The 24,298-nt window shown below is 35.6% G+C and overlaps 3 protein-coding genes across 3 annotated transcripts; 1 reads left to right on the top strand and 2 right to left on the bottom strand.

Annotated features, from left to right (window-relative positions):
- The first annotated feature begins 4,460 nt into the window (after positions 1–4,460).
- Positions 4,461–7,393, top strand: LOC135073267 (RNA polymerase II subunit A C-terminal domain phosphatase SSU72). The gene has a single exon (XM_063967379.1). The coding sequence runs from the start codon at positions 4,769–4,771 to the stop codon at positions 5,345–5,347; it is 579 nt and encodes a 192-aa protein (XP_063823449.1). The 5' UTR covers positions 4,461–4,768; the 3' UTR covers positions 5,348–7,393.
- Positions 7,394–9,605: 2,212 nt separating this feature from the next.
- Positions 9,606–17,461, bottom strand: LOC135073266 (ethanolamine kinase). The gene is made up of 7 exons (XM_063967378.1): positions 17,147–17,461; positions 16,935–17,068; positions 16,414–16,597; positions 14,248–14,336; positions 12,996–13,222; positions 10,297–10,525; positions 9,606–9,865 (listed from the first exon to the last, which is right to left on the bottom strand). Exons 1-7 carry the CDS (start codon positions 17,279–17,281, stop codon positions 9,799–9,801), a joined length of 1,065 nt encoding a protein of 354 aa, XP_063823448.1. The 5' UTR covers positions 17,282–17,461; the 3' UTR covers positions 9,606–9,798.
- A 3,914-nt stretch (positions 17,462–21,375) lies between these two features.
- On the bottom strand, positions 21,376–24,298 carry LOC135073618 (uncharacterized). Its single transcript, XM_063967778.1, has 7 exons — positions 24,020–24,298; positions 23,279–23,383; positions 23,052–23,168; positions 22,839–22,972; positions 22,678–22,752; positions 22,520–22,591; positions 21,376–22,433 (listed from the first exon to the last, which is right to left on the bottom strand). Exons 1-7 carry the CDS (start codon positions 24,022–24,024, stop codon positions 22,234–22,236), a joined length of 708 nt encoding a protein of 235 aa, XP_063823848.1. The 5' UTR covers positions 24,025–24,298; the 3' UTR covers positions 21,376–22,233.

Here is a 24,298-nt window from a genome sequence, read left to right as displayed (position 1 = left end):
TGTCCAGAATTTGATAGACAAAAGGGAATTAAGGAATCTATGGCTAAAAATTGTCTCTCATATGGTGAAGCCTTAAAGTTACATCCTCCCATTAGTAAGTCATATGCTAGCGTCCTAATGTCTTCTCCCCCTCCAACACCATCAATTGGGTATAACTCTAACTTACCTAATAATGGCAACAGATCTTATAATAAAACAGTCTACTTAAAACCCAGAGTCCCACCTAAACATGGAAAGGGCTATGACCGAGTAGCCCATAATGAGTTATTGAAAGACTATAATGCTCCTCAACCTGAAAATGGATGTGCCTTAAATAATAATGAACCCGATTCTCTTTTTAACATGCCTATTAAAGACCTAATCATTGCTTTAATAACTTCACTATCTAAGTCAAATTTAGTGTCTTTACCGCCCAACGTTGCCATATCTAACAATAGTACACAGGAAAATAATTCACAAAATGGACTTAAGCACTCTAGTGCTGCAGTGGAACTGCCGCAGCATTAGTAGTAAGAAAAGTGATCTTTTATTTATCATAAATAAGTTTAAACCTTTTGCTGTGTCTCTTCAAGAGACATGGCTACAACCTCATGTTCATTTTAGAATACCTGGCTTCTCATGTATAAGAGAAGACAGAAGTGATGGCTACGGTGGTGTAGCTATCCTTGTTAAAAGATCTATTTCCTTTACCCATATACCCATTCCTCAGCATAATAGTGACTTCTCAATTATAGCAGTTAGTATAAGTAACATTTCATTTGTGTCCCTTTATATTCCTCATCCATCATCAGCAATATTTGACGAAGTTGAAAGTATACTAGATAATATTCCAAAGCCAGCATTAATCATGGGAGATCTCAATGCCCAGCATCAATCCTGGGGCAGCTCTAATTCAAATTTTTATGGTTCTAGAATGCTAGAATTATTAGACAGTTTAAATTTATGTTTATTAAATACTGGTGAGCCTACGCGACGAACTTCACCTAATGAAGGTATTAGTATACCAGATCTATCAGTTTCTACACCTGACATAGCTTCTTCTTTAACTTGGGCAACGCTAAGCTCGTCATACGGAAGTGATCATTTTCCCATTGTTATAACTTTTCCTAATGAAGTAGGTAAATCATACGAAAGGCGCCCACCTCGTATGAAGTACAGGTTAGATGATGTAAATTGGTATGCATTCCAACAAGAAGTTCAACGCCAGATCCCTTCATTACCTGCTGTTAATGGTAGTAATCATTCAGAGTGCGCGGAAGCAATTTCTCAATTGTTAATTAAAACAGCTGATAGAATGTTTGTTATTAAAAATCCCAACACAAACAAAATCCCTTCCCCTCCCTGGTGGGACCAAGACTGTTTGACAGCTGTCAAAAATAGGAAAGAGGCAGAAAGGCGCTACAGGGCCGAATCTACCGTTGAGAATTTTGACTATTTGACGGAAGTAATGACTGCCACTCGGAAATTGCTTAAGAAAAAAAAGTGGGAAGGCTGGCAGTCCTTCTGTTCTTCAATATCTCCTGATGTTTCCCCATCAGTCATTTGGTCTAATATCCGTAGATATAGGTCTATCTTTAATGAACCCCAGCCTTATAACATGGATGATTGTATTATCGATCAATTTTTAGATAAATTAGCTCCTCCTTCTGCTCCGTTAAGTATCGCACTTACAAACCACTCTTTGAACAATTCTCTTGAAAGTAATTCTTTAAATGAGCCTTTTACTCTTTGCGAATTAAAAGGAATTTTGTCTTATGTCAAAGATTCATCCCCCGGCGAAGATGGAATTCCGTACTCCTTCTTCTCTCATCTTAGTGATTTTAGTCTTTCTTATTATTTAACACTGATAAATTCTATAATGTTAAACGGTAATATCCCGGCCACATGGAAATCGCAAGAAATAATTCCGATTTTAAAACCTGGTAAATTAAGATCTGACGCTAATTCATACAGACCGATTGCACTTTCTTTAGTAATTTTTAAATTGGCTGAACATCTTGTTAAGAACCGCTTAGAGTGGTATGTTGAAAGCGCAGGGTTGTTAAGTATCAATCAATATGGTTTTAGAAAGGGTAGAGGGACTATGGACAGTATAGGAATTTTTACTACTGACATTCGTCTGGCATTCTCATCTAATGAGTCGCTTTTAGCGGCCTTCTTAGATATTAAAGCTGCATACGACAACGTCCTAATTAATTTACTTATTAATAAACTTCATCGTCTTAGAATTCCATCTATGTTAGTTAATTTTGTCATTAATATCCTCTCAGAACGGTATATCAGTGTATTTCATGATGATCACTTCTGCAAAAGGTTTGTTTGGAAAGGTTTGCCACAAGGATCCGTCTTAAGTCCCCTGTTGTTTAACTTGTATACATATGATTTAGATTCAGCATTAAATAATCAAGTCAATATACTACAGTATGCTGATGACCTACTTTTGTATGTCTCAGGTTCCTCCGTTCAGAACTTAACTAATTCCCTGACAAATAGTTTACTTGTACTCAAAAGCTGGTTGGATGAAAATGGACTCAGTATTTCGGTTCCTAAAAGCTCTGTAATATTATTCACTCGAATGAGAGTGCCTCCAACGATATCCGTTCGTTATGATGGTGGAGACATCCCAGTTAAAAATGACGCTAAATTTTTAGGTGTAACGCTAGACGCAAAACTAACTGCCGTCCCACACTGTTATAATATAGTTGCTAAATGTGAAAAGTTACTTAATATTTTAAGATGCGTTTCTGGAGTCTGGTGGGGTGCCCATCCAGCCTCACTAAGACTATTGTACAATGCAATCATAAGAAGTGTATTAGACTACGGTAGTTTTTTCCTAGAACCATGTAATTTAGTCGGTTTAAATAAATTGGATGCAATCCAATCTAAAGCACTTCGGATTGTGGCTGGTGCTATGAAATCGAGTCCGATCAATGCCCTCCAAACGGAATGTGTTGAACCACCGTTGAGATTACGTCGCCAATATTTATGCGACAAATATCTATTTCGCGTTCTTCAACAATCAAATCATCCAATATACAGTAAACTTAACAGATTATCCGGTTTAGTTGATACTTCTTCTTATTGGTCTCGCAAATCTCCACCTTGCTTAGTTATAAGTTATCGCAAATTTATATCCATTCAATCCCCTGTACACAGATCGTGCTTCCTTCCGCTTTTTTCTGTTAGTTTTGAGTCCCTGATTCTTGCTCCGACAGTACATCTTAATTTAGACGTAAACAAGGATGACCACAATGCTGATATTAAATTTAGACAGATATTAGATGAGAACTGGCATGATTGGCATCATCTTTACTGCGATGCATCTAAACACTCACCAACGGGTCACGTTGGAGTTGGCGTATTCCATCAACAATACCGAATTTTACAACAAGTTAAACTTCCTCCTGAGTCGTCTGTTTTTACAGGGGAATGTTTTGGAATATTTAAATCCTTAGAGTATGCGCTTCTTATGAAGTTAGACAAAACTATTATTTTTTCCGATTCTAAAAGTGCTTTGCAAGCATTATTAAAATTTCCGTTTAAGAGTAATACCAGTTATCCTGTTATCATGGAATGCAGACAATTATTATATAAATGTCATTTAAACGGTTATTCAATACATTTTGCGTGGATTCCTAGTCATAGTAACATTACAGGAAACGATAAAGCCGATAAACTAGCCAATGAAGCGATTGAATGTGGAGATATTTATCCTTATACTAATTATTGCCATGATTTAACAGCAGCCCTTCCCAAAACTTATCTCAGGTCTGCGTGGGAGGAGAATTGGGAAGTGACTAGTCAATCTAAGGGGAAGCATTATAAGCTTATTCAACCATCTATTCCTTTTAAGCCATGGTTTGCTAAAATGAATCTTTCAAAAAGGGTTACTACTACTTTGACAAGAATGAGACTTGGACATTTGTGCACTCCAGCACACTTGGCCAAAATTCATGTTATAGACAGTGATATGTGTTCCTGTGGGTCTGATGTGGGAGATATGAACCACATATTTTTTAATTGTTGCCTTTATGACCGTTCCTCTTTTATTAGCTCACTTTTATCCATCCATGTTCCTTTCCCTACCTCTATCACTTGCCTCTTAAATTCTAATGATTGTAATATCTATAATATTCTAGCTGCATATATTACTCATAATAATATTAAGTTGTAAATAGTGTATATATTTTATTTTTTAATATGTAAATACTTGCTTTTGTTATCCTTATCCGCTATAAACAATGATCCTATCAAATAATCCTTTTGTTCCGTTTCCTTCCGTAATTTTTAATAATTCGTTTCCCTACCTTTTAACCTAATCCCACCCTGTCCAAACGCAATGTCCGCAAAACCAAACGCAAAACATACGCAAACGCAAAACTCAAGATCAAGAACCCTGTCGTGGCTAAACGCAATCCGCGAGAGCCAGAAAGAAGAAAAAAAAAAAAAAAAAAAATTTTAATCTGAATAATTTCTGTCAAATTATATTTAAAGAAACTCAATTAATACTCAAATAAATCATACATGTGAAGCAATTAAGTTGACTGGTAGCAATCAATAATAAAAGTCAAGAAGAGAAGTTGTTTTACACAGCCTGACGACTCATCCTCTGTTTAAAAGCGTTTAATATTATCTATATGTCATTACATTAACAGATAAACAGATCGACTACATTTATTGTTTAAACTTGGTGCGGTCAATGAGAATGATCCGCATTGATTGAGTTCAAAGATATTAGAGATCCCAAAAATATAACCTATTAGGTACCATGGATGATTTGTACATTGCAGTTGTATGTTCATCTAACATGAATCGCAGCATGGAAGCTCATGCATTCCTTGTAAAGAAAGGATTTAAAGTAAAATCTTTTGGTACAGGTGAAAAGGTCAAACTCCCTGGAGCATCTGCTGATCGCCCCAATTGTTATGAGTTTGGAATACCATATGATGATATCTATAACGATTTGTTGGAAAAGGATAAATCATACTATACACAAAATGGTTTGCTACATATGCTAGACCGCAATAGAAGAATCAAACCTAGCCCAGAAAAATTCCAAGTATCAACAGAACGATTTGATGTAATTATTACATGTGAAGAAAGAGTTTATGATCAAGTTATTGAATGGTTTGGGTCAAGAAGATCTGTGTTTAACCAGCCAGTACACGTTATTAACATTGATATTCAAGATAATCATGAAGAAGCAACTATAGGAGCCTTTTTGATCAGCGATATGGTCACTAAAATGGCTCAAAGTGATGATCTAGACAATGATATTGATGAATTGTTGCATGATTTTGAAGGAAAATGTCAAAGACCAATTTTGAATTGTATAATGTTTTATTGACAATTATTTTATCACACCCAAAACATTATAAATGAACCTAGATGCACCTTCCTATATTATCCTTCCTACAAAAGAACCCCTCAAGTTCTATGAATTAATGTCTCAAAACACTTTTATACTTTTAATTACATTAGTCTTATGACAAGGTGTATTTTACAGCTGGAATTGAAGTGTGATAAGGTAAACTTTTTAATAGCCGTTTGCAGTATTTTGTTTACAGGGCAGGTTGGCATAACATTAAATGGTAATAATGGTATTGGTGGATATGTAGATATGAAATTTTCTCTTCAAGCCCATTATCTGTTCACCTTTTGTGATTATCATATATATTTTCATGCTGCATGCTGTTGTAATCTCTGTATCCAATTTCGAAAACGTTCAAATTTATGCATATTACGCATCCACGTAGAAAAATACGCCATCGCGCATTCAAAATAATAAGTAAATTCCATGACATGTGACAAGACTAAGGACTACTGTCCACCGAGGCGTCGCATCATAAGCGCATATTCGTCATTATAAGCTTGGAGTATGTATGCTTGCTTGCAGCTTACATACAAGTAACTCCCTATTTTTATCAAGTAGGCTCCCTATTTTTTATCAATTTTAACGTTCTTAAGTGCCAAATACTGGCCAAAATTTAATAAATAGGTATTTTTTATTTGATATGAAACACTGTCTACATTGCTCCAACGTCACACTCGCGTCGCGACAGTGTTTCAGTTTTGTATGCAGCAATGAAGCGTAGGTACACCAAGTGTATGATAACGAATACGCGCTTATGTTCACTAATCCCCGTTGACGGGGATTGTCAACGGGGAATAGTAGATTAAGCCATAAAGCGGCTAAGCGACGCTTCCGTGGACATTAGGCCTTAATATAGACGCCCCCACCCCGCTGTCCGCAGGCGCTGGCATAGGCAAGAAGACGCGACGCGTTCGAAACGCGCAAGTTTGGAGGAGGCCTTAATGCCACGCAGCATTGTCAGTCTTCCGAGTTCAGGTAGGTACCGATATTAGACACGAAAAATTTGTAGAGCAATCGTGTTGGACTTGCTACCGCGTGATGTACTTACCTAAGTGAGGTGCTGATATCGCTACCTACATTGCATCACTACGTGAATATCACAGAAAACGCCTAAATATTTAAAACTCCGGTTATTATACGTACCTACTAAATGTTTCGCTAATTGTGACCATCAAGTCCGTAATTGAGTTCAGTGAGTGTTAAATGTTAATCTAATATTCGTTTGGTTTTTCGAGAGCATTTTACGATCGCTTTGCTAGGGCTACGCCCGGCCCTCATGATTTGTACAAAACTTGATAGTATGTAAGCATGCAAATCCATAATCAATGACTGTTGTATTGTTTTGAGACTGATTCTAGGACGCGTGGTCATTATGCGGATTCGCATGATACTGTTGATAGAAAATTACACTCGTCTGTCGAGTGAGGACTGTGGAAAATGCTCATTTTGTAATATTTATGGTAAATAGAGACTAGAGTATTTACTTTATAAAAGGAAAACCTTTCACGAACCAAACGTCGTACATTTTACCTGTATTGTACCACCGTAAGAACGTAATAATATTACATAGAAATGCTCTAGTCTATACTCACCTTTACTCGATCTAATCGTGACACCACTATATAATGATTGACGATGTAACTTGTTGACTAGCTAAGCTACCAGCAGATTCGGATAGCCCTAGTTATGCTCTACCTCTGGGCTACGGTTTGACACTGCATTTTGGGACACCCTGTATATTACTTTTGATACTAAGTAGGTACCACTCGTCATAACACTTTGTGTTAAAAGTCGTCTACTCTCATAACGTATAGCCTATACCTCTAACTTGCCAACCTGCCCTCAACCCATTTCCGGTCTAGGATTCACGCCACGTTGAACTACTATTATTGTACATACACATAATATGTCTAATTTTAACCACGAGGAAACTTAGCCTGCATCTCACTTGATGAAAAGTGATGATCGCAGTCCTCGATATCGTGGCGCGCATCCTGATATAAAATTGATAACGTCAACGACAGTAAGTAGTGTAGGTGGTATTTAATTTTCCCCGTCAATAATGATAGGGATTTTTCATTTCAAACACATTTCAATTCAAAATTAAAAATATTGTTTTTTTTTTAAAATAGGGGAAATATACTACTGCCCGATTTGTAATTATTTTTACATAATGTATTTTTTATATTTTTGAACCATGCCATGTTTTTTAGCTAAAATGTATCCAATTTGTTAGGCCTTTAACCCATTAACCGCCGCAGTCGCGTATGACCGACAACAGAATTTGGGGGCACTAACGCCGGAGTCGGGCATAGCAGACTGAATTTTTGCCGCTCTATTCTAAGGGAATGAGACGATCCATGAGAAAGATAATAATAAAAAATCCAATACTTTGAACACATTGTTTTAATTCATGAATTCGGACTTCATTGCACCTATTAAACGTGACATATTTAAAAAAACCTAACACCATAATTTCACATCGCATAAAGCAATATTATTTTAGGACCTCAGCGCCGCAGTCGTTAATAAAAGACCATAGTGTTGTAGTAAAATCTTCCCATCATTTTAATGAAATGGAAATTAATTATGATGAAAATGTATAAATTCGTTTTAGTTTATGTAGATTTAAATACAGAAAGATAAGTACAACGTTATGAATTAAACAGACGAATTATTTAAATTGTAATACGATATAAATTTTAAGTAAACGATGATAGAAAAACGCAAAGATTTGGAAACTTGCACAACACTAGCAGTGCGGAGTATTCAACGTTTTCTTAACATGCTCCAGCGCCGGAGTCGGGAATACACGACCGCTTATGACGTCATAGACGCACGGAAGTTTGGAATAGTGAGGGTAAGTTGATAATTTTATCGTATGATGAATATTAACTTACAAGTGGGTAGTTCGTGACTAATTGCTAGTGCAAAATAACGCAAAATAACAAATCGATACTTTGTAGAATAACTAATATTATTATCAAAGTAATAAAAAAAATAACTGACTTCAGAAATAAATTATAAACATATATAATAAATAATAAACATTAGTTAAATAATAAAGAAAAAATTACTATTTTAAAGCTAATTCTATTAATTAAATCAATAAATAAATTATGCAGTGGTTGGAATTTATTCGTTAAAATTCATCAATTTATCGACATCCATTTGATCGAGTTACCTCGTCACTAAAACTAATAAAAATAACGCGTCTTACTGCGCCGGGGTCGTCTATACGCGACGTACTGCTTTGTCAAGGTTAAATAGGAATTGAAAATATCGATATTCTGCTGAATTTAAAAAAAAAGTTTCGTTTTTTCTCAACCTGTTTTTTATTGATTAAGCAATGAAATAATTCTCTATTTATTGAAACTATTCTTTTTTTATATTTATTTTACAAATATACAAATAAATACATACATATTACACGTTTTTTTACACCAAAACGCATCTTGAAATAAAACTATCGCAAAGCAGATTCCCCATCACTAACGTCAAAGAGTTGAAAAAGAGTTGCGGCGCCAGTGGCACGTTTTGATAACAGTGGGCCCGGCGGCTAAAAGGTTAAAAAGACTTCTAAGGATTAAACTGAATAATATTATCGCATCAATGTGCACTAAGCAAGGCGGCATTTTCGTGCTTCGTCAAGCTTAGGTATTATGGATTTAAGATTTTGAAGTCTTATAAAAAGGCCGACCAATAATGCAATTTTGTACATAAGTAGGTAATACTTGTTAATTATAAAGTTATAAAATACCTAACTTGTTTATTTTGTATTTCCATACCCCTTACTAACAAATTCAGAGATGTCATCATCATGAAGCAATAAAGATATTATGATTATGATCATCATTATTTCAGCCATAGGATAGGAAGTCCACTGCTGAACATAGGCCTCCCCCAATGATTTCCATGTTGACCGGTTGGTAGAGGCCTGCGTCCAGCGCTCCTGCTTCCTTTATTATGATGTAGTCGGTCCACCTTGTAGGTGGACGTCAGAGATGTGCATAATTTATAATCACGACTTATTCCTATCCAAAATACCTATAAGAATATGTAAAATTCTCTAGTTCTCTGTGTGCGTGTAGACCACGTAATAACTAAAACATATAGATACTTAATATAATGAATAATACAGATCCGCACGCGTGTGAAATCCGCGCATCACAGGAAAAAGGGACTGTAACTTTTATGTAAGTTTATTTTTTTAAATAAATATACTAATAGGTATTACTTAAGTTGAAACGTTTAATTAATATTAATAAAATATCACTGTACATAATATTTTTCTATAATATTGGATAATAAATACAATTCGACGTATTCACAATGTTGTACATAATTTTCTTATTTCTAAATAAACAAAGTCCGAAAAGCTGGTCTGCTCAATCTGATCGCATAAAACCGGGTCCATGTCAATTTCAACTGAATTCTTTGAAAATTTTGTCCTTTAGCCCTTGGTATTGATTTAGCCTTATTTCAGCATATCTGAAAATAAACACAGAATAAGTATAATTTATAACATTTTCCCTGCATTTTAATTTTGTAATATTTTTCCGAGAACATGGATGGTAAGCGCAGCTCAAAATACTTCCCATAATGTATAGTGCGGATGAATGGAGTTTTGCTATGAGGGCAGATAATATTTTGATTGATAGTGCCTAGTATTCAAAGAAAACTTTACACACTCGTGTTCCGCAAGGCTTACCATTCAAGCCGGCAAATGCAGTCACCCTTAGAGTGTTGCACCGTAAGGTCATGGGTTCGATTCTTAGGTGGAAGTGGAACATAGGACCGATTTCTGAATTGAGTAGAGAATCACGCTCAAGCTTGAGATCTCAATTCAGAAACCGGACCATAGTCAAATAACGATTAGGTACATACTTAGAAATGGGTTAATTAATGGATCGTGAACTTACCTTCCAAAATCAAAATCTATATTCGATAGCTCATATTGAACAAGGGACCATATGCCCCACAAAAAATGCGATGCCAAGGATAGCTGCTGTACTTCAGTGTATACTTTGTCAATGTCTTGGCCAGACGGATTGTCAGTATTCAAATATTCTGTGAGGTATGTATGGATCCATTGTTTTTGGAACTCTTCACTCGGGTATCTACTGTAATCGATATCCTCTATTGATAAACCTAAAAAGTTAATGCTTTCAAGTGAGAACATGTAAGATTATCAATACAGGCTTAGGTTATCATAATACACAGAGTTCAACTCTTATCATTACATTAAATGTGACACAGCATTGAAGGTTTACGAATGTCGTCAATCTACGTGATGCTTTTTTGCATCGACTGTAAAACTTGGCTATTTATAAGAGGGCTATTTACACTCATGGTCGTGAAATATTAGATGTTTTTATATCCATGCAAGGAGCCAAGACACGTAGATAGTAGGCAAGCAACACTTGGATTGCATTGTTTAGTCGCTAGCCGTTAGCTCCCAAGTAACATTTTACTCCATTTAAGAGTTCACATTTAGTTCCAATGTGTACTTAAAGCATTAGTACAGTTCACTCGTGATGTATAAGCTGTATTATTGCAATTAATTACACCTATACCTGTCTAAGGGACTTATAGGAGTGTAGACTAGTGTAGAGTTATACTTTTATACGATTGTTGGTGTTATAATACTCTAACAACTATCCTTTAGTCAGCCGTCTGACTAAGAGCATTATAGGAGGGTAGAGATACGGCAACTGCTGTTTAACGGCCTACTTGTACGATGTTATAGAGCTAGCATTTTAATAGAACACACGTGGTCATTTATAAAGCCAAAGGCTGTTATGTTTACTTGTTTTAGACTGTTATACAGCTAGTAGCTGTAGTAGGACTTGTTTGTGTTAATAAAATAACCTTTTTTTACTATCTGTACAAAAGTGTTTCAATGGTTCGCATGTGCACTGTAGGCTGTTAAAAGGACTATATGTGTTGTCCATTAACATCAATAGCAGTTTATTTGTCCACAAGTACTACTCTTATTTGCTTTAAGCTGAAAATGAATGTGAATGTGATATTCTATTACACTTTTCCCCAAGCCTGTTTTTAGTTGTATTTATGGTGGTTCTGTACATGATGCAGAGGAAAATATTATGCCTGAACCTGAAAGTTCCCTTCAAAATATACAGATATCAGAGTGTGATGATTGCAGTTCTAGTGATAGTGAATACAATTTTGATTTAGACAATTATTTAACCTTTAGCAAAAAAATAAGAACATGGGCTATTGAAAATCGTATTCCTCATTCCGCTTTGAATAAATTGTCAGGCATAATAAACGAATTTAAACCGGGAACACTACCGTCTGATGCTTTAGGTATTCATACTTGACTATTAGTACCTGGGCTAGGCGATTTAACGGACATTAATAATTTTTATTGCGGATCTCTAAAATTTCAGTATTTGAAAGAATTAAAGATACACAATTGACCTGAACTAGGTACATCTTAAAGCTGTACATAAGTTCACATTAGAATAAATTTATAGACATTAGCGCTGTAGTGGTACAAATGTGGAACTTAATATAGATAACAGCATTCTAACAGAACACATGTGAACCTAATATACGCTCACCGCATTAAATTGGAGTTATAACAGTTCACATAGCCGTATTTCATTTCCACCATTTTGTTCTACATAACCTAAAATATTTACCAAATAAATCTCCAAAATTAATGCAGATTTATCACAAAATTCGCAGATAGAGCGATTGAGTTTTGGTTTCATGTTATAATTAATTACCGTAGTATAATTATAATGCCAATACAATATCAAAAACTGAAAATTGTAGATTTCCTCTCAGCCAGTTTTAAATATTTTAAAATGAATATCGCGTTTTTACAGAGGCGCGTAAATATTTTAGCTGTAAATATGTATACATTTCACGATAAAGTTGCATTCCCAATGGCATTAACATTATTAAGTATTTAAAACCCGTGTTATTATTTGCATAAATGATTATATTATCCGCCCGAGTTGTTTCCTCTTGGCACTCACGTACAAATACCAAACTAATATTAAAATGTGGAAATAATTTAGGACACACGTGAACTTTATGTAGCATTGGAGTACTTTTGTCGGACTTTATAACTTTGAAAGCTGTGCATTTAGCCACTTGTTACTCTTTATTGTCCTCACGTACGTTGTATGGTTCACACTGCGTCCCATATAGTGCCGTAAGTCAGCCTTAAGTACGATGTTACTACTTAAACTGCTATTATAATGCTATTATACTGCTAATGTACAGCCATAGTGAACTTAAAGCTGTCTAATTTGTGCCCAAACTGGTTCTATAAAAGCATTATAGCAAGCTATACAGCTCGTATACAGCTGACATACACAGCTTGTGGAGTACATGTGAACGACTATTGAACTCTTAAATGGAGTAAAATGTTACTTGGGCTTTATGTAAAGGAATAATTCCAAGTAAGATATCTGATATATCTACTAGTTATTTGACTCGTAGTATAAAATATCTAGACAAATATCATTTTTACTTATCTTATCTCAATGTAAATAAGTAGGTTATTTATAAGAGCAATGAATCGTCACAAGGAGACATCGTGACGGTTATGAAAGAATTGACACAAATGTTCACAATCACTCACCCACAAATTCATTGAAGTGGTTGGCAATATCAAACCCCTGATAGTTATATGTTGCATATTCGTAATCAATGAAAGCTATGGTCCCTTCAGCTTGGTTGTAGATCACGTTTCCTAGAAGCAAATCATTGTGAGCAAACACTATTGGGCTCTCAGTTCGGATTAAGTGTGATTTTAGGCGCTCAAACTCTATCCTTAGTCTTGTTATTGACCCAAAGCTATTCACAAATCTACAACAGAAAGAAATAACAAAAATATTCGTGTTAAAATATTATAATTTTGTTAATATAATAAAATATTAATATTAGATTAGGTTTACGAAGTTCCTGCCTATTTTTTTTTATTCAACTTCGAAAGTTGGAAGGAAGGGTTTTATTTTCCCATTTTGGTTTCTTTACTTTTGAAGTTTTTAAAAGCTCAAAAGTAAAATAAATAGGTAACAACCAAACAACCATTCAAGCTCCTTCTCCCAAATGTGTGTCTTCTATCACACGGTCATCCAACTATAATGTTAGTATTACAATCAGTGGTTAGGGAATAAGGAAAGTAATGGTTAATCAATAAATCATTAGTATCTGCCGTTGTTACTTAATAATTGGCGTGACTACAAATTCTGGTCATGGCCATGATTTATTGATCCGTCATGCAATTTTGTTTAAGTTAGGGCTCGCGTGCACTGATGTTTATTGTCACCGTGCCAAGTATATCTTTCTCTTTTACACTTTTATCAAGAGAAATCGACTACGTTGTCTTGCTTTTTCTCTTTATAAAAGTACTAACTTTTTCTTTTATCTATGGAGAAACATACTATTACTGTCACGGTAACAAAAGTCACCCGTGTACTATTCTACACATGCTCCGCGTAGTAGATAAAAAAGATATAAAGACAAGTAATGTCGGTAAGTACAACCCGATCGTACTAACTGCGCACCTCACTGGAATGCGACTCTCCCTCAAACTTACCTGCACACCTCCCTCGTTCGTCCCGTTTCCGTACAGTGTGCCTACCATGAGTTTACGTTAGGTGAGCTCGCTAGCGAATACGTCAAAAAATTATATGAAGATTTTATTTCTTGAAAGTAGCCGCTAGGGGCGCTGCACAATATGTCATACATTTAAATGTCATTTTTTTACGCAGTCGCTAGCGAGCACACCTAACGTAAACTCATGGTAGGGACCCAGAACTTCGATGTGACGTCACGGCAGCTAGGTGCGCAGTTAACTCGACCGGGTTGTACAACATTAAAAAACTGACCTTTTATGTTTTTTGGGATCAGTAAAAGGTTCCGGTAATAACATTAAAAATTGTTCAATTTTATCCCATACCATTGGCTCCTCTTTTATCTGTAAGAATTCATTAAAATGAGACTTTTAAAAATCAAACACTGTAAGTAACTGAAACCGCTATAAGTAACAAGTGCGTGCAGGCTTCTCCCACTTTATTCCGCGAGCTACTTAGCTTTCGGGGGAAACCATGAATTATTTTAATACCTACTATAAATTGTAAATGAATTTGTCAAAATGACTTGGATGGTTAACCATCCAACCTAATTATTCAGCATTATCAAGATTAAAACCTTGAGAATGGTTTTTGATAAGCATTTTATTGTGTGGTTAACATATAAATAAACGGTAGGAAATATATCACGTAATTTAATACGCGTCGTAATTAAACTACATTTCCACGTAGTAGGTAGGTACCTACTAACTACTTGCAATAAAATGTGTGGAAGTCGCTCCGTGAGTACCTAAAACCTTTTACCTATCCTACCTTTCTTAGCCCGAGTCGCGCATTGTAGGATTGTATTGTAATTATGTGCTATAGAGAGAAGTTTTCCAACCAATAGTCTCCGCTTAGCTCAATCGTTTCCATTGGAGCAGAGAAGAAATGAGCGGCGTTTCATACATAAATTGAACTGAACGGGACGAAGCCGAAAGGGGAAGAGGAAGGAAACTGTATCGCACGGAGACGTTTCACGCGCGAGATAAGAAGTTGAACTTCCTCAACTTCTAACTCTTCTTCTTCTAATTTTAATGTTCAATTTTATTTGCAATCTTTTCGTAACCGACGCTGAACGTCTTCTTGCACACAAAACGCGTAGTCAGCACTGTTACTGTACCGCTCACATAGCGGCTCATCTCATGCATCTCACTCATTGCACGCTACGACACTCGACTCCGCGCATATCTCCGCTTTGATAGAAATAACCTGCTCTCTAGGCCGCTCTTCTCCACACATTTTCAAAACGGGCCTAACGATGATTCCGCATTGCATCTGATCCGAATCCGTGACTGAATTGCTGACGTCGGTCCAGCAATGCGTCGACAAATTGTCGGATTCGGATTTGATTGTATACAGTGTGTGGATACAGATTGAGAATACAGACAGAATACTCGTAGTTATTTTCCATTCGTAACGCGCAACTACAAGATTAATATTGATGTAAGGAAATTAAGGGGAACTAAATTGTCAATTTCCTCAATTACTGTACAAAGCACTCGTGTGGGAGATGTAACACGGGCGTTGCTAGTGCGACTACACGCCACAGAGGGTGCGTTGAATAAAGCGACGTGCAGCAACGGAACGCGACATGCGCGTATACAGGGTGGACTGGAAACGATAAGTGATCTCACTCGATTATTTCTAAACCACACAAGATATCGAAAAGCTGGTTACTGATCCTGAAAGTACTTCACAAGTTCAAGCTTCAAAACTTTTAAAATAAACTCGTGAATTCTTATTTAAAATTATTTATGGAAAACGTTGGTTTTAGGCTTTACTTGCTAGCAGAAACCGAGTGCCATGACTGTGGCAGTACTAAATGTATAGAAGTTCGTAACAATGATTTTTTAGATAGATCCAATTTATTCTGTAACCAAATAATGATACCATTTAATAGAGCTCGTGAAGCACTTTTAGGATCAGTAAACTGTTTTACTATATCTTGTATAGTTTTTAATATTTTGAGGATGAGATTTTCTAAATGTATGGAAGCTGGAAACATTGAATTTTCGGATAGATCCAGTTTATTTTGTAACATATCATTGGTACCATTTGATAGAGCTACTGGAGCACTTTCAGGATCAGTAACCAGTTTTTCGATATATTGTATAGCATTGGTTCCCAAAGGGGGGCGCAGGGAAACTGTATACTTAAGTATAAAAAACCTGCGACCGCTGAGAGAATGCATTCCAGACTGCTCGATACGATACGAGACTGGGGCGGGGCGCGGAAATTTTTGTATGGTCGAAAGGGGGCGCATCTCAAATAAGTTTGGAAACCGATGTTGTATGGTTTAGAAATAATCGAGTGAGATCACTTATCGTTTCCACCCTGTATAGGGGGGGCCAAGTGATTATTAAAATTAACCTCATTTAAAATGACTAAAGAAAATTGTAATACAACATCTGACATACTTACTTCTTCTGCTAGTTTAACTTTATGCATTTTTGCCATTTGAGTTGCTACTAGTGGCCATATTTTAGGATTTAACACAGATTCAACTGTGAGCGTCTCACCGGGATAGTATTGATAAGCGAGACCATTTTCAAACATTCCATAAACTTGAGGAGCCAGCCCTAGTTTATTTAGAGTTTTGATGTTTCTGGAACAATAACATTGTAATAAATGAATAACATGCAACTGAAAGACATGCTTGAGATAAGTGTGACTAACAAGATTTTATCAAGGTTCATTATATTTCTTGTGTAAATAATGAACAATAAGTGAAACGTGACTGTGGTAGCAGTCACTTATCACTTTTAACATAGTACAAGTTATTTATTATAATTATTATCTACATATACATAGAATATGTACGTTCACTCTGAAACAAAATCAAGCTAAGGAGAACTTAACTTATAAGCATTGTAACATGTTTCTTTGTAACATAAACATTTTAATCACTTAATATGATCATTAACAAAACTTTACACACTTACCGTAACTCTGCATTTCTGTCAATAAGCAAGTCAGTTTTGTTGCCATAAATCCGTACCAACACAATATTTTCATTGTTATGGTCTGTGTTTAGCTGACACGCCACCAATTTATTAGTAATTCCATCTGTAAATAACTGCAAAAACAGACTAATGATGGCGACTGATAAAATGAACTTAGGTAATTTTAATTAAATGAGAGAACACATAATCACCTTAAATTTGATATCGTTAGCTGGCCAATTAGGTCTTATAACTTCAAGTAATTTTGAAATCCCCATATGAAGATTATTTTCTTCAATTTTTATGGGTACAAATACATCACCAGCTGGAAGACAAACTGACGACATTGTTTTGAGTTATTATATTTTTAAATCAATTTGAAACTGAGCACGGTAGTTAATTGGGAAATCGCAACTGGCATTGAAAATTTTAAATAGGTAATGCTATTGCCGCAAAGCTCAACAATAAAATAAAACGTCTCCTAGCCGGGCTGCTGATTCTGACTGACTGACAGACGACAGCAGTGTTGCCAGTCGGGTCTAGTCAGAAATTACCAGAAATATAAAAAAAAGTAACCTTTTTGAATAAAAAGTAACCTTCATACGAGGGGGGGGGGGGGGGGGGGTGCGGAGCGATGATTGTGTAAGGTTGTTCATGGATGGAAAATGAATACAATTAATCATCTAAATTCGAAAAGTGACCAGTCGTATAAAAACGTTTCATGGATTTGCGTTTTATTATCGAAAAACATTCGCTAAAACTCATTTTTTTTAACAAATAATAAATCAAATTCAAGTTTAAATGCACTTTATGACATAATTTTTAAATTGTCACTATTAATATTTTTTACTGAATAACCTGTAAAGTTAATTCTACAATTTCTGAAAAATCACCTAAAAGTAACCTTTTCATTAGTGTAACCTAAAAGTAACCACAGCAGTTCAAAAGTAACCTAAAAGGTTACAAAAGTAACCTTCTGGCAACACTGGACGACAGTGACACTGACGACAACAACTGGTGGGTGACAACCATGAAGCTATAGATAAAAATGGAGGCCACACTCCGAATACCTACTTGAAGCACAACCTTTGTATCACTATCTCGCTCTCTGTGGGCAGACACTCTCTCTTTCTAAATAAACAAAAAACATAAATTTGCTCAAAGTCAATGAAACTCAATGTAAAATCTTTATTTCTTGACATAGGTATAATTAAATGTTAAGTGTAAATACTGGTAAAACGTTTTAGGAAGAAATTACTGTGAAAAATGTTTACAAATGATCCAATGTCGGAAATCACGAAATAAACACTTACGCGTGGAATCTTAAGTCATTTCCAGGACACCACGTACTACCGCAACCACGTACTACAAAATTTTGCACCATTTCTTGTGATAAAACAATGATTTTGTCCTGTAAAAAATCTCAAATGAAATTAACTGCCTAATAAAAGTAATAAACAAAACAGTAAACAACCGCCATGATGGGCCGGATTGGGCCGATGTTGCCACATGGTATCGATTTCCCAGGAATTGGGATTGTAATTCCCTGATTCGCCAACACATTAAGCCTAAACGGCCGACAATTTTGTGATTTTTAATTTAACTAGGTAATTGTAGTTCAAATATTTAATTATTTATTTGTTTAACTTCTGATTTGGTTAGTGAATTGGCTATTTCGAAGAATTTACTAGGAGATTTCAATAAGGAGATAGCAATACTACAGTCCACACTAAAAAGAGAGGTCGGCCCACAGAGAGCGAGATAGAGATAAGTAGGTATTTGACTCAAGTTGTTGTTCCATTCCAAGTTTGGCCTCCATTTTTATCTTTAGCTTCATGGTGACAACAATGACAGCTGACACAACTAAAAGCATAGATTCATCAATTCTAGATGGACCAGCCCTACCTACAAAATGAAACTTGTTATAACCTAAATCGGAATTTGGAACATAAAATGGCTACGCAATATTTGCATGGTAGTCTGGGGGGGCAGCAACTAAAATTGAATACACTAACTTACCTACCTCACTTTTGCTAATCGGCGATGATACAGATACCTACAGCCATATCCTCTAATCCATATCTGTGCTACAGGCCACTTCAGGCCAGCCCTTGCCCTCCTTTGTGTAGCGCAGCGATATGGTTGATGCGATCTACGACATTGATAGGAGGGTGCCTTGGTGCAAAGAATATTATTTACTCTGACGACTTGGTGCACTATCGAGTGACAAACAAGGAGCTGCATGGAGCTCATCAGGCGGCGGCTCGGTGTCGTTGTGGAAATTCTTGGAAGGAGACGTCCAGCCACAGAATTCTCAGAAACCATTGATTTCGTGTTTGTTTGTAACTGTATTAAATGTATGAAAGCTGGAAATATAGGTTTTTTGAATAGATTCAGTTCGTTCTTAAACATATTATTGATGCCGTTTGCTAGGTCTCATGAAGCACTTTTTCAGTAAGTAACCATTTGTTCGACATCTTGTATACCTACTATAAGAAATATTCGAGTGAGATCACTTATCGATTATTTTCGTCATCCTTATTTGTATTAAATTTAATTAAAATACACAGGCTGAGATGCACCACCTAACTTTGACCCTAACTGACAATAACAGACAGACAGATTTTTGACATCCAAAATTTTGATGTCAATGTTAAAGTAAGACGGTGCAACACGGCCTAACAAATGTATCGTAGACAGTACTTTTTATTTTCTTCATAAATCTTTTATTTTCTTTGACATCTGGAGTTGAAAAATCTTGCAACTTAAAATTTACTTACTTCCCGTTTTCCCATTGAGCTGAAATTTTGCATGTCTTCACAGGCATGCAAAATTTCGTTTCATTTCGCACTAAATAATTTAATTTACACGTGTTTTCATGCGATGGCCAAGTCAATATAAATCTTTGGACAATTTTTTTGGACAATTTCACACAGCGCCAGCTAGCCCCAAAGTAAGCAACTTAATGCTAAATATATTTATGTAAAACGTTAATGATTTCCTGGACTGGACTTGGTATTACATGGATCTCACCAATGATATTATATAAAAACAAAAGCAGATATGTTATAAGCGCTCGCGCTGTGAATACTCAAATACGTCCCAATTGGGACGTCTTGTGTTTAGTCTTCGTGTGGCCTGTGCGTCGTGCGCAATCGCGTGTACCACACCGTAAGTTCCTGTGTTCTTACCAAAATAAATAAAAAATGCCATCGTGTGTGTTTCGAAAGTGTACCAATTATGACTCTAAAGTAAACAAAATACAAGGGATCTCTTACCACATGTGATTATGCAAAATTATTTAGTATTTATATTTTCAATTATTTATCCTCTATTATGTTAAGCGCCATCTTGCGATCTCCATTGCATGTGTGGAGCAAATGCTCCAACACCACAGACAGGGTATTTTTTACGCCTTTGTTCATAAAAACGCAAATATCTCCGCTTCTAGTGGGAATTAAGCGCTGATATTTTTACTGAATACTTAATATGAGATAAGAGTACTAATTTAATAAGTTTTTCCAACAGAAATGTTATAATAAAGCTTGTATACTACACCAAATAATTGTGACGAAAATTTAAACTTAGTTTTAAGTATTTTTGTAATATAAACGAGTATTTGACTGTATTATGTATTTCATTTAATCCCCAACACACATTTTAACAGATTTGATACAAAAAACCAACCCTCTTCATACAAATATCTTCAACAAAACATGTTTGAAACTTTCATAGAAAAACTAAGTACTCAGAGTACCATCGAAACTGAGGTCGACATAAAAATATTTATTCGATAGAACCAAGACTTTAGAGTGTTGAAACAGATGTTTACAGTAACTTGAGTATATCAGCTAGACGAGGATATAAGTGGTTCATTTGTAATTACAATGGAATTTAAATGAGAGATAAACAAAAATGGGTCTGTTTTTTTGCTTACAAATCGGTAGTTACAAGACATGGATTTCTGCATGTTTAGAACTGATAACGTAAGTAAAAGTTACATTTTCCAGAAACTAGATTTACCTAGGTTTAATCTGAACATAACATCTTGCAAGGTTTCTAAGGATTTTTACGAAAATTTATGAGATAAATACTAACAAAATCAGACAAAAATGGCCGAAATGGACAAGGTAGTATGGATAACGCCTTCCGGTCGCTTCCGATGATTATTCACAAACACATTATTAATGTCTCTGGACATTTTATTTTATTAAAAAGGGATGTTAGAAGTATATTGTTGGAACATTTTGAAAGATAAATTATTATTATTAGATTTTTTTTTCATAAGAATTATCTGAATCTATCATTTAAAAATACTTACTTTAAGTAGGTAAGGGCCGGTTTCCACCATTAAGGCGGAGCAGAGAGGAGAGGAGAGGAGCGGAGCGGAGCGGAGAGGAGCGGAGGGAAAATTACCCTTCCAGGAATAAAAGGCGAAAAAATTAGTTAATATTTTATTTACATACATCCTAGCAAAAAAATCCTACTAATATTATAAATGCAAAAGTTTGGATGTCTGGATATTTGTTACTCTTTCACGCAAAAACTACTGAACGGATTTTGATTGAAACTTTACAGTATTATTGTTTATAACCCAGAATAACATAATATAGGCTATTATATAATTTATGACGATCTGTGACAAATTAAATTTCACGCGGGTGAAGCCGCGGGCAAAAGCTAGTTAGATAATATTTTATTTACATTGGCATCATCCTAGAGATAAATTAAATTTTTTCGAAGATAATATGTGTGGTTTGACAGTTGGTAAATGGTTAGGTAGTACATCATATACACCCTGTAAGGGCATAGCAAGTATTAAGTTTAATAAACATAAAGGTATATTTAGCTGAATTAATTCTAAGTAAGATACATTAAATTTTTTCGAAGATAATATGTGTGGTTTGACAGTTGGTAAATGGTTAGGTAGTACATCATATGCACCCTGTAAGGGCATAGCAAGTATTAAGTTTAATAAACATAAAGGTATATTTAGCTGAATTAATTCTTAAGATACATTAAATTTTTTCGAAGATAATATGTGTGGTTTGACAGTTGGTAAATGGTTAGGTAGTACATCATATGCACCCTGTAAGGGCATAGCAAGTATTAAGTTTAATAAACATAAAGGTATATTTAGCTGAATTAATTCTTAATTAATTAATGAATTAATTAAGTAAGATACATTAAATTTTTTCGAAGATAATTCGATATTTTGGCGAATGTGAAGTTTAATTGTTAACTCTATGTGCTATAGAATGCTGTTTGTTTTCCTAACAATAAAAAAAAAGAGAGTATTTTAACAAGAAGCATCAGAGTCTGTGATGTCGTCGTTAAAATACTCTCTTTTTTTTTGGGGCGTACGGCATACATTCGCCCAGTTCTCTGTGGTTGACAGGCGGAAAACCAAAGAGTCCAGAGAACTGGGCGAATTGGGTACTGTGTCCGCCTCTGCCGTATCAACGGACGCGTCGCTTTCGGCAATCTCCTCGTTGTGATCTGTATAAAAATGATAAATGTTAGTAATATTACAAGTTTGGCGCACTGCAGTGGCAGTGGGCACGCAATAATAATATGATATTTACCAAACTCGACATCAGCCGGCACCTGTAGAGGCGGCGTCGGGTCCCTGGACCCGTGGCCAATCTCGTTGTGAACTGTATAAAAATGATAAATGTTAGTAATATTACAAGTTTGGCGCACTGCAGTGGCAGTGGGCACGCAATAATAATATGATATTTACCAAACTCGACGTCAGCCGGCACCTGTAGAGGCGGCGTCGGGTCCCTGGACCCGTGGCCAATCTCCTCGTTGTGAACTGTATAAAAATGATAAATGTTAGTAATATTACAAGTTTGGCGCACTGCAGTGGCAGTGGGCACGCAATAATAATATGATATTTACCAAACTCGACGTCAGCCGGCACTTGTAGAGGCGGCGTCGGTTGCCACGAAGTTGATGGCTGTAGTGGATCCACTTGCGGCGTAGGTTGCAGTGGATCCACTACTTCGGGCAGCTCCCTCTCAGGAGAAGCATTTCTATACAGAAAAATCAGTAATTACATGTTGATCTAGCACATTCAAATAAAGGTAAAATATCAAAAAGGTAGGTACTTACAAAGTTCGCCGTTTGCGCGGAGGCGCGTCGGGAAGGTCGTCCTTGTCGGCCGCCGACAAGTTCGCAAAATGTCTTTGCGAAACTTGTCGGGCGGCTCTGACAGTAAGAAGTGCTTCCCTGCAAAAACAAAATAATTATACAGCTCACCTTCGTACCTGTTACTAAAACACATACGCAACAAACACTAAAAAGGGCCATAGTAAGTGATTACAGATATAGATACTTACGGATCCTCAGCACCTCTGCCTCTATTGGCACCGCGACCGCGACCGCGGCCACGGCCACGGCCTTGGCCTTGGCCTGAGGTTGAGGGCAAATTTTCTTCGTTAGATCTAAAAAAAATTTGATAAATGTTTTAGTGCAAAAAAGTCAAGACCACGTCATATACAGCCGCACACCAATAGCACATTTAAGCGAAAACAGTGCAATACGAATTTTTCATTTTAGTGAGTGACCAGTGTCTACCGAGTTAGACTAGATGAGCAAGGCAGATGTGAAAAATAATATTTGAAATTTATTAGGATCATAAACAGCCTATTACAGTCCACTGCTGGTCACTTGATGAGCCTCCACTTTAGTAAAGTAATATAATCATGTGCCCTAGTTAATTTTTTTTTTAAATCAATTGATTTAAAAAGTATCTAGTATGTAAAATAATTAATAAAATATTATAATTTTAGAATAAAATGAAATTAAATATTACTTGTATAGAACTTAATGTATATAAAACTCTTTTTATTCAAAAAACATGAAATAATGGTTATTTTAGGTATTTTTTCGTGCGTGCGTTGTTAGTGCAAAAACATGAAAAAAAAATTATAAAAACATGCTTATTTATAAAATCCCGTTTTTGATTTTATGTAGTGCATAAATATGCGAACCAAACGCAAAAAAAAATATATAAACCAAATGCAAAAACAAAAATAGCTGAAATATCCGACAACAAGTAACAAAATTAAAGTACTCACGACATTCTTCCTACGCAGCAACAGCTCACTGTAAAGAAAAAAATGGCACTTTTCAAGTCGCTTCATAGATAAAACAGCGCATCAAAATGGTTAATAAAAATAAAAAGTAGACGTAAATACAATAAAATAAATAGTCAAATTAATTTAAAGTCATAATAAAAAAGCCGACGACCGGAAATCCATGTTAGTCACCCCACCAAAAAAAACTTCAAACTAATGTCAAACTAATGTCAAACTAATGTCAAACCGTGTCTGTGAGCTTGGAGCATTTGATCCACA

The sequence above is a fragment of the Ostrinia nubilalis genome, chromosome 7 (assembly GCF_963855985.1).
Source record: "Ostrinia nubilalis chromosome 7, ilOstNubi1.1, whole genome shotgun sequence".
Classification (NCBI taxonomy): domain Eukaryota; kingdom Metazoa; phylum Arthropoda; class Insecta; order Lepidoptera; family Crambidae; genus Ostrinia; species Ostrinia nubilalis.
Note: the sequence above shows the minus strand (reverse complement) of the source record. Positions and strands in the feature narration are given on the sequence as shown.